The sequence below is a fragment of the Stegostoma tigrinum genome, chromosome 8 (assembly GCF_030684315.1).
Source record: "Stegostoma tigrinum isolate sSteTig4 chromosome 8, sSteTig4.hap1, whole genome shotgun sequence".
NCBI lineage: Eukaryota > Metazoa > Chordata > Chondrichthyes > Orectolobiformes > Stegostomatidae > Stegostoma > Stegostoma tigrinum.
Genome location: NC_081361.1, coordinates 3,674,072 through 3,690,566, shown reverse-complemented (window position 1 = coordinate 3,690,566; position 16,495 = coordinate 3,674,072). Strand labels below are relative to the sequence as shown.

At 39.7% G+C, this 16,495-nt stretch overlaps 1 protein-coding gene across 1 annotated transcript in view; it reads left to right on the top strand.

The window, feature by feature from the left end:
* LOC132209895 (ral guanine nucleotide dissociation stimulator-like 1) overlaps positions 1–7,176 on the top strand; it is a 48,659-nt gene extending 41,483 nt beyond the window's left edge. Inside the window, exons 4-6 of the mRNA XM_059647708.1 lie at positions 2,118–2,317; positions 5,515–5,577; positions 6,952–7,176. Coding sequence (XP_059503691.1) covers positions 2,118–2,317; positions 5,515–5,577; positions 6,952–7,036 — 348 coding nt within the window. The 3' untranslated portion in view covers positions 7,037–7,176. The remainder of the gene's footprint in view (positions 1–2,117; positions 2,318–5,514; positions 5,578–6,951) is intronic.
* Positions 7,177–16,495: the final 9,319 nt, after the last annotated feature.

The following is a 16,495-nucleotide window of genomic DNA, read 5'->3' as shown; positions in this document are numbered from 1 at the left end:
TGTAATATTTAAACATGGACATTACGTAATTTCTCTTGCTGAGATTGTCAGCATGGTCATAAAACATCAATTTATTTTTAATGTTATTTGTCTTACTGGATCAAAATATGGTGACACATAAACAATTTGAGCTTCAAAATCTCCCCTTCCCCTACCGCATCCCAATACCAGCCCAACTCGTCCCCGCTTCCCTAATCTGTTCTTCCTCTCACCTATCCCCTCCTCCCACCCCAAGCCACACACCCATTTCCTTCTGTCTAACCTCATCCCGCCCCCTTGACCTATCCGACCTCCCCAGCCTGACCTATCCCCCCCACCTCCCCACCTACACTCACCTTTACTGGCTCCATTCCTGCCTCGAAACTTGTCTGTCTCCTCCCCACCGAACTTCTCCTCTATCCATCTTCGATCTGCCTCCCCCTCTCTCCCCATTTATTTCAGAACCCTCTCCCCCTCCCCCTTTTCTGATGGAGGGTCTAGGCCCGAAACATCAGCTTTTGTGCTCCTAAGATGCTGCATGGCCTCCTGTGTTCACCCAGCTCCACACTTTGTTAGAGATAATGGGAACTGCAGATGCTGGAGAATTCCAAGATAGTAAAATGTGAGGCTGGATGAACACAGCAGGCCAAGCAGCATCTTGTGCTCCTAAGATGCTGCTTGGCCTGCTGTGTTCATCCAGCCTCACATTTTATTATCCACACTTTGTTATCTTTGTTTGAAGGTTATGCTTTTCTTCAGTCATGCTTTTTTATACTTGTGTGGGGTAAAGTTCTTAAAACGACAACTTCATTTAATTGAAACACATTTTGTACAATTTTCTATTACTTGGAACAAGTCTTGGAAATACATTTCCTGTGATTACAGACAATTCATCATTCTGACTGAACCGGCCAGCTACTCTGGCAAAGTTGAGAGGTTCACATTGGATTTCAAATTTCAAATCAGGCTCCTTAAAGAGTGCTCCAATTCCCTCCTTTGCTGACATGCTCCACCCTGACCCCTGCCCAATCCCAAAGGTATATTCATCTGCTGACATGAAGGAAACTGAATTTGATATAGGGGTGCTTGATGCGATTTGAACTATGAAGTTCTTTGTGAGAGTTCTTAATTTCTTTTGCACACTCCACAGTATCAAGTATGATAACCCTTAGGCAGCACATTGGAAGAGACCTTGCATAGCACGAGCTGTGGAACAAAAAAAAACAGAGGTTTCCTTTTTCTTCAGTTTCTCCCTCCTTCTATTTTCCGCCAAGTCAGCAAACATTTTACACCTCTCTGTTTTCCTACCAGTTATGTAAGCTTGCTTTCAAGAGTAATTAGATTCCTAAAAACAATATTGTTCAGAAATGTGAAGTCAGTGATATTGTTAGCAGAGAATTCAAACAGGATTGAAGCCAGACTGTCCTGTTTCCGGTAGCTTGCTGTGGCCTCGAGCTGTAGACAGAAGTTGCTGTACATAATTCCACATTTACTCTGTTGTGGAAACTTTCTGGCCCATCTGATGACTGGATTGAAGTAGAAATTGAGAAATAGTGGGTGGTCAGCTGAAGGGATTTAATATTAAATGTTTATTTACTTAAAATGATGGTTTAATATTCTTGAGATCGATACAAAATAACTCCAAGGCTCAAATTTCTGTTTTATATGAATCTAGCTGGCCATGTTTCTGTGATGTTTTGATTTTAACTTTGTATTTTCTTTGAATGGTTCAAGTAATACATGAAGTGACCAGCTGCTTTATCATTGGATTGAACATATTGTATCTCCTCATCAATGGTATTCCCCTCCAGCCCTTCAATGCTCATATCTTTGCACTTCTAATTCCGGCCACTTTGATCTTGCCTGCATGCTTGATCTTCTTTATTCTGTCATTGGTGTGTTCAGCTACCCAGTTCTGCGACACTCTTCCAAAACATCTCCTCTTTGTCCTCAAAACCAATCTTTCTGACCAAGCTTTTGGTGGCCTGTCCTAGTTTTAGCTTCATGAATCTTGGAGTGATTTTTAAATGATTATGTAAATGTGAAGCATTTTGAAATGTTTCTACCATGTCAGAGATCTATACAAATAAACGTTGTTCCTGCATCACATTTACTTTTTAAATTCGTACTCTCTGTAGGCATCAGGAGATGAGCTTCCATCACATCTCACTGTCGATACCTCCAACGTTCAAATTCTTAACTCTGAGACCTCAAAAAGACTCGTCGAAAATTTTGTAATCGCTCTCATGAACAAGGAGCGTTTCTACATCCGCACATTCTTTTCGACATACAAAGCATATACCACTGCTGAAAGTGTGTTGTACATCCTCCTGGACAAGTGAGCATAAATCTAATGAGCATCTCCTTTGTTTAATGGTAATGATAGAAAAGTATGTTCTGTCGAGTAATTTTTGTTATTAATCCTTCTGGCAATGAATCGCTGAAACTAGCCATATGGAAACAAACTCTCAGTAAACTGAGAATCTCCATCCAACCCTCAGTAAGGGAGACGATTTTTTGTTCATTGAAGACATGAACTTACCTGCACCCCAATCCCTCGGACGTTAAGCTCTGCAAATTTGGGCTTTAACTTTCATCCAGTTTCATCAGAAAAGTCCACATTTTTTAAAGTATTCTGGAGGATTTTATCCTCCACACAGATGGTTTTATCCTACACCTTCTGCCCAAAAGGTCCAGATTCAAATTCTATCTCCTATGTCATGTGTCATAATAAGTTTGAATAACTTGATTAAAAGTAATTAGACTTGAAGTCCTTCATAAAGAGAGACTGCAGTGGGACTGATGAGCTTGTTTGTTTACAACAAGGCAAAGCAGTCCTTCAGCCCTCCTGTTTTGTGCCCCCATCGCTTTCCAATATCCCTGATCCCAAATGGTGGCACAAATCATGTTTAAGCACCCGGCTAGTGATTTGGGACAGAAGTGAATAAAACATACTCACAAAACATAATGCTGAGACAGGTGCCAATGTATTTTTGATTATTTTTTCGCAATAATGAAGCGATCGAGAACCAGTACAATACAACGATTAAAAAGTGTGGTGAATGTATTAGGACAATGTCTAGACCTTGGTATTAAAGATAAACAGTGACGTTGACTTCCTTCAATGCTTTTTATGTAGTTTGGGGCTTCCTACAACTATGTTTGGAATGTTTAAGTTTCTGCATGTAGTGAATGGAAAAATGTTATTTTAATTGAAAGAAGCCTATCAATTGTCTGTAATAACAAAGTGTGGAGCTGGATGAACACAGCAGGCTAAGCAGCATCTTAGGAGCACACACGCTGAGTGTCAGGCCGAGACCCAGCTTTTGTGCTCCAAAGATGCTGCTTGGCCTGCTGTGTTCATCCAGCTCCACACTTTGTTAATTCGATTCTCCAGCATCTGCAGTTCCCATTATCTCTGATCAATTGTCTGTAAGTCTGTGTTGGGCATAACAATCAAAGTTTGGAAGCTGAGTCCAGGGTGAGGAACCTTCATTGCAAAACTGAAATGTTGGTCAAATGAATGTCTGCTTCCAACTGAAATATGCAGGAATACCGCAATTCTGTAATAATGGGTGAAATGTTTTTCAAATGACATCAGTGATGGTTTCTCTCGTCACCTCAGTTTTTATACATTAGTTTTTTGCACGTTGGGTGAGCATTGAACAGTTTATGTACTTCACAAATGGTGTTTTGGGGTAACTTATCAAAGCTCAGTTCGGGTACAAAGCGATTCTCACCACTGCTGACCTTCAATTGATGTACCTCTGACATTAGAGGGATATCCCTGGGTAGGAAAAGTTTCCCAAATGTGCTATGGTTATAAAATTTGAGAAAATCAGCAAATAACCAGAGATGATTAGATTTTTCTTCAAAGCAGTAAGCTAATGAGCTGGCTTTCATGAACCCAATGGGTTGCAGAAATCGATCCAGCTGGACCTTTCAAAAGTGAATTTGGGTTTCTCTTTTTGCCTGTTGCCAAAATATTCTCTTTCTTTGCCCAACTAAATAAATGTTCCAGCAGAATAATTCCAGCAATAAGCTTCTGAGTTTTTAAAAAAAGGTGACCCATTCTTGCCGTAGAATTTGAAACATCACAGCTCACTCATGTGTCTCATGTTATCTCTCAGAGGTGAGATAGTGGACAACGATTCTTCGCAGGTTATTACTTTCTTATTTGCTTTTGTGTTAGGCCGGTGGTCATCTTAGATGATGGTATTCTTTTAAAGGTAAAGCGAAAATTCCGTAAAACCAAGGAATCTCAGCAAACTGTGGTTTGTTGAAATTTGAGGAGTTTGGTTCTCATTAAACTCTAAGGTAGCTGTGGTTAAGACAGTCATCTGTTATATTTACTGTCTCCTCCTTTCACAATGTAGCTGTTTATTACTTTGGCTGCTTTGATCTCTAACTTGTCCATTGTCTTTTGGTGAAAGTCTCCATCTGCAGGGAGATTCTTGGAGTTTTTAAAAAGTCAACAACAAAATGGCTTCCATGCCATTCAAATTTCAAACCCATTTTACCAATTGGACAGATTTTGTGTTTAAGATTAGTGTTTGAGTCAACCATTTTAATTCGGCTAAAAGATCATCATAATTCAACGGATGTTTATAGCATCCGTTCACCTTACACGCACCCTACATTTCAAAATTTTCCTTTATCCGTGGTGAAAGGGAGAAACAGTCTGACTAGATGCTACAGTTATTTTGGTGTTCTGTACTTAGATCCAGGGAATTCATCTCTTTTTACTTGAGTGTTTTCATTCACTGAGGTTTTTATTTGAGACAGAGAATTAACTTGAGTTCAAAATGGTTAGGATTGTATAGTATGAGTATAATTTTAAAAATCTGTTCCTGTCCAAGTTTTCCAAGTGTTGACGATCAGTCCATGACTTCTGAAGGAATGAATTTGTGACTGACAGATTTGGTGACGTGACAAAGATGCGCTAAAAAATTAACCTTAGAGGACTTCGGAATACTGCAGAGAAATATAGGTTTAGCAAGTCGTCAACGATCTGACAAATAGAGTTGTATATGGTAAATTTGAAGTCCATTTTGGCAGAAAGAATAGCAGTTTTGTTTTTATTGAGGGAGATTGCATTGCTCTGAGATACAGTGGAATCTGGGTATCCTCGTGCATGAATCACAAAATGATCGTGTACAGACATGTTAAGTAATTTGGAAAGCAATTAAATGCAGAGCAGAGCTCTGGAATATTGTAAATGCAAAGATAAACAGATACTTGTTGAGGGAGAGGAGGTGAAAGGTCATTAGGAGAGGCAGGAATGTAGATTTGAAGTTACGATCAGATGAGACAGAACCACATTGAATGCTTTACTCTTCCCTCCTTGTATGGGAAGTGGCAGGTATGCTGTAAAATGCCAAATTGGAGTTTCAATGCAAAGTATGAACAAACTCGGTAATCAAGGCTTCAAATGCCGAAATCCTGAACCTTCAGATGTTTTTCAGTGGCTGAATGCAAATTGTAGATTCAAGCTTGTTTAAAATCACTTAGTTTGTGCTGTCTGACCAATTGCAGATATGGAAGCTTTGACACCTCAGAGGCAGAAGAGATTCCAGTAATCGATTCAGTGAGCACAAAGTAAGATTTAATCTTATGTGTGACATAATTAAGTTTCATCCAAAATACAACAATGTTAAAAAACCTGCTGGCACTTCCTGTAAGATCTATGGAGGGCCTTCCTCCCACAGCAATGCAGCAAACACGAGACAGCAGCAGTCACATTAACAAAGTTGCTTGATTGTATCAAAAATCTACACAGATTTTGTTTAAAAAGAAAAGTTGTATCAACAGAAAAGATCCAAAAGTGTTCAGTGAAAAATTGCTCATCCATTCACTATTCAGATCTCCATTTGTCGCCAAACATTTAGATAGCTGAGCTCTGAATTAAGGATACAACATGTCGAAGAATTGAGGTTCCTACCTTCTCCCCTCCCCTCAGTCTGCCTGTGGTGTCTTTCAAATCTCCTGTGAAGGTTTTGAAGAAAAACCTACTCGCAGTACATCTGGAGGGTGATCTATTTTATAAAAACAGTTGACCAAGAATGAAATAGAGGCAGAGCTGCAATCTTTTCTTTGCTGTCATTACGGTTGGTATTGCTGAGCTTATACAAAAGAGATCTGCAGGCCAATGTCCACTGTAGGAGTTGAGGAGCTCCAATATTTGCCAGAGAGACAGACATGTGCAGCTCTCAGCTGGTGACTTAATTCATGCCCAGTGCGTCGTTAAGCCGGCTACTTTGCCCACCGCTGACAATACAGTACAATGGTGCAGAAGAGAGTTCAGCTTTCCTCCTGAACTCCCCTCCACTTTGCCAAGAATGTCATGTCTCAGGCCAAGGCCAGTTGACTTGGGACATTCAGCCCTGTATGAACAGACAGTATCTGAAGTTCTTCATTGGAAAGTTGGTTGCCCTTCTATATTTGGGCCAGGAGCTCTTTGTTTGAGATATTTTTAGACTTTGCAACAAATATAAAATGTTGAAGATATGAATCTGTTACATCCTTCTGTCCCTCTCTCTGTCTTTACAACCACACTCCAGTCTCACGGTCTTATCCTGTAAACTATCGTTCAGGGTTTTGGGGAGACCAATCACCATATTCTGTAGTTGCGTCTTGACCCGTTGTTAGAAAATTAGCTCTCAATGGCACGAAATGCCGACTCAATGTCTTTCAGGTGTATGGAGATAATTTTCTTGTGGATGTGGATGTTTCCTCAAATTTACTTGATAACACTTTTAGGACCATTTGCAGATCACCTGACGGTGCAAACTACAAGGTAGATGGGAAACCATGCTCTCTAAAATCTGTCATGAAAGAGTAAATTTGAATACAATATGTGGTTAAGGTTTGCTTTATTCAGAGCACAAGGAATACAAAGGAAACTACCGATGAGCTAAGAATTACTGGGTACAAGTGTTTGTTTAAAATGACATTCTTCACAACTAATTTCAGCAGCGGAAACAATGCTAACATTCCGAGCTGTGAGGAGCTTGAAAATCCAATTCCTGTAGAGACAGTTGCTGAGATCAGAAAGTAAGTATTGATCCAATGTATGAGGAAATGATGCTTTAATCAGAATACAACTATGTGAAGGGCAACCTCTGGAGGCCGCCATTTTCAGGAACATTATTTAGAGACTTTCTCCTGAAACTTAGCAGCATCTGTGGTGAGAAAACAAAGTGGGCATTTTGAGTTGAGGTTCCCATGTTCAGAACTTCGCATCTCTGAAGACGTGTCACTTGGCTCAACTTGAACTCTGTTTTCTGTCTGTAGATGCTGCAAAACCTGTTGAGTTTCTCCAGCAATGTCTGCTTTTCTTTCAGCTTGTCGGCTTCTGTAGTTTGTTCTTTTACATTAAAGAAACAGTTGGCTGTTGTTCTAATATTTGCTCTGTTCTTAGTGTTGTAAAAAGAAATTTTAGATGGAAGATTGTGGTTCATGCTGCAGGCCTTCTGCTGGAACTGCAACCTGGAGGCCTTGGCCGATTCTAGCGGTGACCAACAAAGAGATCATTGCCGGGTTACTCACCAGTTGACGGTTTGGCTCAGTTTTGACAGCTGCTAGTCCAGTGAAAGGGATGGCAGATCAGCACCTTTCTCAGCCCTACTGTTAATGCTGATTGTCACTGAGGTTGTGTCAGTGGGCGGAAAGTGAGGGAGGCAGTCCTTAGATGTCAGGGAGAGCCCAGGTGAAAAAGAGAACTGGCCCATGTCACATAGCTTTGCAATGTGTAGGTGGTAAACTCCCTCCCTGCCATTTTCCTAATCCTCCCACCTCCAATTTAATTGTCAGCGAATGATTGGCCATGCATTAACACACAGTCTTCAATGGAATATTTCTTTTCCAAACATTGGACTGTGCACTGCCGGTAAATATATTGAAAAACTTGACTCTCTAACTCTGTTTGCAGTGTTATTACATGTCCCACCTCCCCGCATCGCCCAAAAAAATCCAGACTATTGTGCTTTGAGAACTTGTGTGAAAGTTGAAATCCCTTCTTCCTTGCAACTCCCCCAGCTCCTCTTCCAGACTCAACTCCTGTCACTTGCAAACCACCTGTTAGAGCTTGGAAGGGAAAAACAAATCTCGATCTATTGTAGTTACATACATCAGAAATGTTGCCTGTTTAACAAATCCAGTTGAATAGGACTTGAAAACTTGAGAGGGCTTGTCATCTGAAGAGTGGTTGAGGGTTTTGGTTCTGTTTAGGATGGAGTTTAGAAGGATGGGAGGGAATTTTATTGGCACTTACAGAATACTGAGAGGCCTGGAAGGATTGTACATGGAACAGAGAAGATGTTTCCACTAGGAGGAGAGATTAGGACATGCGGGCACAGTCGCGGAGTGAAGAGGCCAACCTTTAGAACTAAGGTAAGAAAGAATTTCTTCAGACAGGGAGTGGTTAATCTGAGGAAAACATTGCAGGAAGCCGACGTCATTCGGACTATTTAAGATAGAGAGAGAGATGGGTTCTTGATTAATAAGGGGATCAAGGCTTTCAGAAGAAGGCTGGCGATTGGGCTTCAGAAACATCACAGCCAGAATTGAATGGCAAAGCAGACTGAGGAGGTTGAATGAGCTAATTCTGCCCCTATATCTTATGGTCTTATGGATTTGACACTAAATATTTCATTGGTCCTTTTGTGATGAAGCCACTTCTGGGTGCAAGTGTTTTTTTAAAATGTCTTTAGTTTTTGCCTTATATAGTCAGGAAGGCAAATGTAATGTTGGCATTTATTGTGAAAAGATATGAATCTAAAAACAGGGCTGTACCTCTGAGGCTTTATAAGGCTCTGGTCTGGCCGTACTTGGAGTACTGCGTGCAGACTTGGGCCCATATCTCAGGAAGGATGTACTGTCCCTGGAACGTGTTCAGAGGAGGTTCACGAGAATGGTCCAGGGAATGGAAACCTTAAAATATGAGGAACGGTTGATGACTCTGAGACTATACTCATTTGGAGTTTAGAAGGATGAGGGGTGATCTAATTGAAACTTTCAGAACACTGAATGGCCTCGACAGAATGGTTGTTGGGAAGATGCTTCCATTGGTAGGAGAGACGAGGCCCCGAGGGCACAGCCTTAGAATGAAGACAAGACCTTTTAAATTGGAGATTTGCAGAAACTTCTTCAGCCAGAGAGTTTTAAATCTGTGAAATTCACTGCCACAGAATGCTGTGGAGGCCAGGAAATTTAAAACTGAGACAGATAGGTGCCTGATTATCAAGGGGATCAAGGGCTATGGGGAGAAAGCAGGAGAATGGGGTTGAGGAACTTATCAGCCATGACTAAATGGCAGAACAGACTCAATGGGCCGAATGGCCTAATTTCTGCACCTATGTCTTACGGTTTTGTGGTCTTAAATAATTGCAGGTCTAAAACCTTTGACAGCCCAAACTCTGAGAAAGATGAAGAACCAAGTTCACCAAAAGAGACAGCAACAATTTCAAAGTAAGTTTCATCCTTCTGTGCTTCATTCATAATACATACCATGAAAAGAAATTGCAGTGAATATAGTAGCTCTTGAAAGATTATATCGCCGTTCGAGACAATAAAAATCACATTAAAGAAACAGCTTTAATCCCTCCGAGGCCATTGCCAGTAATTAAATCAATGACACATTTCAGCCTTTGATCGATAGAAAACATTTAAAAATGTTCAGTGAAAATTTGATTGGCCCTCAACATCCAGACCTTGTGGTCTAACTTGCAACAATGCTAAACTGCGAAACCTCCCACCTCCCCTCAAATGCACAAGCCGATGTAACTGGAGTGTCCTACATATTTTCTCTGAAAATTTGGAAAGCAAACCATCTAGTGTAGTCATTCATGTGGACTTTGACCAAATGAGGACTTGAAATACAGAGCATTTTGGGATTCAAAATTTATTTTCAATGTTTACAAGTCATTTGTAGATGCAAATCCTTTCCTTAATTTGTGCTTCATGAGCACTTGCAGCTGCAGATATTTTGGCCGTATAGATTGTCGGGTGGGTGGGAATCAAAGTTTGCCAGGCATCTGTGTAACCATGAGGAAGCAAGTTTGATCAGAAGTACTTTTGATGTGTTTTAATTCTGCAATTTGGAATGCAGCAGTGTGAAAAGGGAATGATGGAGTATCATTGATTTCAAAACTTTTTGTGCAATGTCATGAATGCCACTCCAGACTATGGCAGTCACATTAAAGTGTCTGCTGGACTGCTTTCCTAGAAAATTCATGGTAGAGATATTTACCTTAAATGATAGCATCACCATTGAAGCATCCAAAACACTTAGATGGGAAATTGTTCTCAGATCAATATTGAGGTTATATTTCTGGACAATGTGGCTCTGGTAAAATTGCTAAAGAAATGAGTTAATCTCCTCTACCCCACCTCAGCACTTCTCTGTGTTCCTCCTTCCTGCTTCAGCTGCACCCTCCCCACAAACTTCCTCCAAGTTCATTGAAGTGTCCTTCAAACGTCTGTGACATTTGTAGAAATATGTTATCAATTAAGAATGTGACCTGCTCCCCGTGTCCGAGCCTTGGTATTTCTCCCATACAATATTGCCATTGAATAATTTGCATTTTGAATTATCTAAGTTGGCCATTTGCCATGTGTATCCATGGAGTCAGGCAGAGACCTGGAATTAATCCTGAGTTTATTCTGTCCAGGTCTTTAAGGAAACTCAGAACTGTTAAAAGAGCAGGAAAGAAAAATGATTTTTTTTCAGCAAAACAGCCACTGGTGACTAATCTGACCTTAAGCTTCAGTGAATTTGAGCAATGACAAATTCCTACATCAGTGCTCCGAATCAAACTATGAGTTACAAGCTGTGCTTGTGAGGGTTGAATTGTCAATAGTCTGTAAAGAGCTTGAGTTTCTTTGCCAGAGATGAGGAAGTTAAACTTAAATCCTCTCTTTTGGGATGTTTATTGTCTGTCCCAGTGTAGAGGTTCTTTATTTGACCTCTTTACTCCTCATGTACCCACTGGCTCCCCCTCACAGCCAAAATAAGATAAGAGTGCCAGAAATTAAAAATGTGATCATGTGCACAAGTAAAATGATTTATTTGGTGTTTTGTGACCAGTTGCAGCTGTGAAAATGTTGACATGTCACACTGTGTAGTGGGTGGAAACCTAAGTTTGTCAGAAACTGAAGGAGTAATTGACAAGTAAATTTGATGTGATGACAGATTAAACCTGTTGTTCAGTATTTGGGATCTAATACTGTGAAAGGGAACTGTTGGGATTTGCTGTAGGATTATGTCAGGGTTGCCTCAGGAAGATACCCCAACTGGCAGTGCAGTGAGCACCAATCCAGACAACAGCAATCACATGAAGCAACTGCTTCACTGCTTCTGCAATGTTTGGCTTATTTTAAGAGATGGAATAATGTTGAATTAGCATAAAGCATTCAAAGCTTTTCAATGGTAGACTGAAATTTGCTTGTCTTTCAGTATCAAGTTCTTGCACAGCGCAGGAACGGCTTTCAACAAGGGTGAAATACTGAAGAAATGGTTTTCTCTCCTTATTGCCCTGCTCTGTCTCTTCCAACCCACACCCCAGCACTGCCTCAGTATGAAGGCCTGTGGGCATCCTGTGGAAGTCAAAAGGACCCCTCTCTCAACACTGTGATTTTTTGTTGTTGAATTGGGTTGGATTTAATTCTGGACGTGTTTGCCTGTTCTAAATGACTTAATTTGTTCTCTTCGATCAATTGCAGTTCTGGAAATGTTGACAGTGCAAATGGTGAGGAAAATGGAAGTTGTGTTTCTTCAGGATCCAGCGAAATAATTGCTGAGTAAGTTTAATTGCATGCATGACAAAGTGAATCATTATTCAGAATATGACAAAGCGGTAGGAAATAGCTGGGGAGCTAGCAGTTTGTGCAATGTTATACAGACATCAAATGGTAATAGCCCAGAGACAATGATTTGATGTTTGTACCAGCTCTCAAAGAGGGACTTGCCTACGTTCACTCCTAAGTCCTTTTACTGTGTAATACTGCGAAACCTCTCCTTTCGAAAATTGTAGTTCACTTTTGAAGACCGCAATTGAAGCTGCATCCACCACACTATTCGGCAGAGCTTTCCAGTTCCTGAATAGGCTATTGAAAAAAAAAATTCCTTGTCACCATTGGTTCTTTTTGCTGATCATCTTAAATCAGTGTCCTTTTCTCCTTAAGCCTTCTGTCACAAGGCACCGATTGTTCTTATCCATTCTAACCAAATCCCTTATGATTTTGAACACTTTTACAATCACTTCTTAGTTTTCTCCAAGAGCAGCCTGAGCTTCTTCAGGCTCTCCACAGGGCTGTCTAGTTTGTCATCTCTGGTAATATTTTTTGGGAATGTTTTGTGCACCCTGTCAAATCCCTTCCTGAAGTGTGGTTGGTAAATACCAGAGTTGAGGGCATATCAGGAGTTTTTTTTATAATGATTTGTCAGAACATATTTGTTTTTCATACAATGCTCCAATTTTTAAAGTTCAGAATCCTGATGATATCTTCAACCTGCACTACCACTTCTATAATTTGTGCGCACACACACACTATATATCGAATATCAGACATGGATCATTTCAGGAAGCACCATATCATAAGATATTTATTTTGGCTCCAGAAGAGAAGAAGGAACAATCCAGAATAATTTTGATTTGGAGGAGGTCCAACTTCAAAAGGAGCAAGAAGGCGTTTGCAGCAAGTAAATTTCAACACAAGTTTAGGCAAAACTGCAATGAAACAGCAGTCTGTCTTACAGCAGGAGGTTGTTTAGTGACAATCTCAGAGTGTTCCCACAAGCAGGAGAGAGTGGCAAATGGTACAAATGATGAGGATTATTGATGACCCCAATGTGTACAGAGTGAAATATAGGTACTTCAGAAGGGAAGTGTAGAAGGAAAGGAGACTGGCAAACATTTTCAGGTGCCTTGCAGCATTCAGTAATCTCTTGCTAAATGTGGATTTGCATGCATAAGAGATTTAAAGGACCCACAAAATATTGTGCCATATTAATGCAGTCAGAATGATTTCACGGGCAATACACACATGTTCTAATTTTCAAAATGAAAAGAAAAGAGATGTGGAAATCCAGTGTGTGATGTTCATTCTGCTTCCCCGACATTTACATTAGATTTTCTTTTCTCAAAGATGAACTTGTAACTATTTTGGGCTCTCCTATTTCCTGCAGGAATCCTTGACAACATCCTGTGATGAACTTGTTTGTTTACAACAAGGCAAAGCAGTCCTTCAGTTCTCCTGTTCTGTGCCCCTATCCCCTTCCAATATCCCTGATCCCAAATGGTGGCACAAATCATGATTAAGCACCCCGCTAGTGGTTTGGGACAAAAGTGAATAAAACATACTCACAAAACATAATACAGAGACAGGTGGCAAAGTATTTTTGATTAATTTTTCGCAATAATGAAGTGATTTTGACCCAGTACAACACAAAGTTTAATAAGTGCGGTGAATGTGTTAGGACAATGACTAGAACTTGAGATTAAGGATAAAATGTAACATTGACTTCCTTCAATGCTTTTTATGTAGTTTGGAGCTTCCTGAAACAATGTTTGGGATGTCTAAGTTTCTGCATGTAGTGAATGGAAGAGTGCTATTTTAATTGAACAAAATCTATCAATTTCTGTAAGTCTGTGTTGGGCATAACAATAAAAGTTTGGAAGCTGAATGCAGTATGAGGAGCCTTTTTGCAAAACTGAAATGTTGGTCAAATGAATGTCTGTTTACCACTGAAATATGCAGGAGTACCGCAATTCTGTCATAATGGGTTGCATATTTTTCAAATGACATCAGTGATGGTTTCTCTTGTCACCTCAGTTTTTTTTAATACATTAGTTTTCTGAATGTCGGTGAGTATTTAACAGTTTATGCAATTCACAAATGGTTTTTTGGGGTAACTGATCAAAACTCAGTTCAGAGACAAAGCGATTCTCACCACTGCTGACCTTCAATTGATGTGCCTCTGACATTATAGGGACACCCCGGGGATGAAAAGTTTCACAAATGTGCTATGCTTATAAAATTTGAGAAGATCAGCAAATAACCAGAGGTGATTAGATTTTTCTTCAAAGCAGTAAGCTAATGAGCTGGCTTTCATGAACCCAATGGATTGCAGAAATGATCCAGCTGGTCCTTTCAAAAGGGAATTTGGGTTTCTCTTTTTTCCTGTGGCCAAAATATTCTCTTTCTTTGCCCAAGTAAATAAATGTTCCAGCAGAATAATTCCAGCAATAAGCTTTTGAGTTTTAAAGAAAAAGATGACCTATACTTGCCCTCAAATTTTAAACATGACAGCTCACTCATGTGTCTCACATTATCTCTCAGAGGTTCAATAGTGCATAAAGATTCTTCGCAGGTTATTACTTTCTTATTTGCTTTTGTATTGTGCCTGTAGTCATCTTAGATGATGGTATTCTTTTAAAGGTCAAGCGAAAAATTTGTAAAACGAAGGAATCTCAGCAAAATGTGGTTTGTTGAAATTTGAGGAGGTTGGTTCTCATTAAGCTCTGAGATCGTTCTGGTTAAGACAATCATCTGTTATATTTACTATCTCCTCCTTTCACAGTGTAACTGTTTATTACATTGGCTGCTTAGATCACTGACTTGTCTATTGTCTTTTGGTGAATGTTTCCATTTGCAGGGAGATGCTTGCGAGATTTTAAAAAGTCAACAACAAAATGGCTTCCATGCCATTCGAAAGTTCAAATCCATTTTACTAATTGGACAGATGTTGTGTTTAAGATTCGTGTTTGAGTCAACCATTTGAATTCAGCTAAAAGATCATCATAATTCAATGGATGCTAATAGTATCCATTCACCTTACACACATCCTACATTTCAAGATTTTCCTATATCCATAGTGAAAGGGAGAAACAGGCTGACTAGATGCTACAGTTATTTTGGTTTTCTGTAATTAGATCCAAGGAATTCATCCCTTTTTGCATGAGTGTTCTCATTTACTTAGGTGTTTATTTGAGACAGAGAATTAACTGGAGCTCAGAATTGTTCGGATCACATAATTCCAATATAATTTTAATAATCTGTTTCTGGCCAAGTTTTCGAAGTATTGACGAACAGTCGATGACTTACGAAGGAATGAATTTATGGCTGACAGATGTGCTGAAGAGACAAAAATGCATTAAAAATTAACCTCAGAGGACATTGGAATACTGCAGAGAAAGAGAGGTTGAGCAAGTCGTCAAAGATCTGACAAAGACAGTTGTACATGGGTAAATTTGAAGTCCATTTTGGCAGGAAGCATAGCAGTTTTTTTTGTTGAAGGAGATTGCATAGCTCTGAGATACAGTGGATTCTGGGTATCCTCGTGCATGAATCACAAATTGCTTATGTACAGATACATTAAGTAATTAGGAAAGCAAATAAATGTTTTCATTTTATCATGAAGGAACTTAAACACAAAATTAGGGATCACTGGTGAGCCCATATCTTGAATGTTTTTCTTTGTGGTGGTCAGCCTTATTTAAAGATGGAAGTAAATATATGAGAGGCAGTTCAGAACAGGTTTACCAGAATAATACCGAGCCTAAGTGACTTGCCTCACAAGGAAAATTTGTACAGACAAGGCTTGCATCAGTCGGTGTTTAGGGCGGAAGGCGCAATGTGATTGAAAGAAAAAAACCTGAGCATTTGTACAGGGTAGATATGCAGATGGTGTTTCCTCTTACAGAAGAGACTAGAATGAAGGGCGAGTGTCTAAAATTCAGTGGTTGTCAACTTAAAACAGTGGTTTTTTAAATATCTCAAAATGTGGGTATTCTTTTAAGTTTTCTTCCTGAAAAGATGGTAAAAGCAGAGCGCTGGAATACTGTAAATGGAAAGATAAATAGATACTTGTTGAGAGCAAGGGAGTGAAAGGTCACTCAGATAGGCAGGAATGTAGATTTGAAGTTACGATCAGATGAGACAGAACCACATTGAATGTTTTACTCTTCTCTGTTGTATGGGATGTGGCAGGTATGCTGTAAAATGCCAAATTGGAGTTTCAGTGTAATGTTTTAACAAACTCGGTAATCAAGGCTTCAAATGCCGAAATCCCGAACCTTCAGATGTTTTTCAGTGGCTGAATGCAAATTGTAGATTCAAGCTTGTTTAAAATCACTTAGTTTGTGCTGTCTGACCAATTGCAGATATGGAAGCTTTGACACCTCAGAGGCAGAAGAGATTCCAGTAATCGATTCAGTGAACACAGAGTAAGCTTTAGTCTAATGTGTGACTTAATTTAGTTTCATCCAAAATACAACAATGTTAAAAAACCTGCTGGCACTTCCTGTAAGATCTGTGGAGGGCCTTCCTCCCACAGCAATGCAGCAAACACTAGACAGCAGCAGTCACATTAACAAAGTTGCTTGATTGTATCAAAAATCTACACAGATTTAGTTTGTTTAAAAAGAAAAGCTGTATTAACAGAAAAGATCCAAAAGTGTTCAGTGAAAAAAATTGCTCATCCATTCACTATTCAGATCTTCATTTGTCGCCAAAC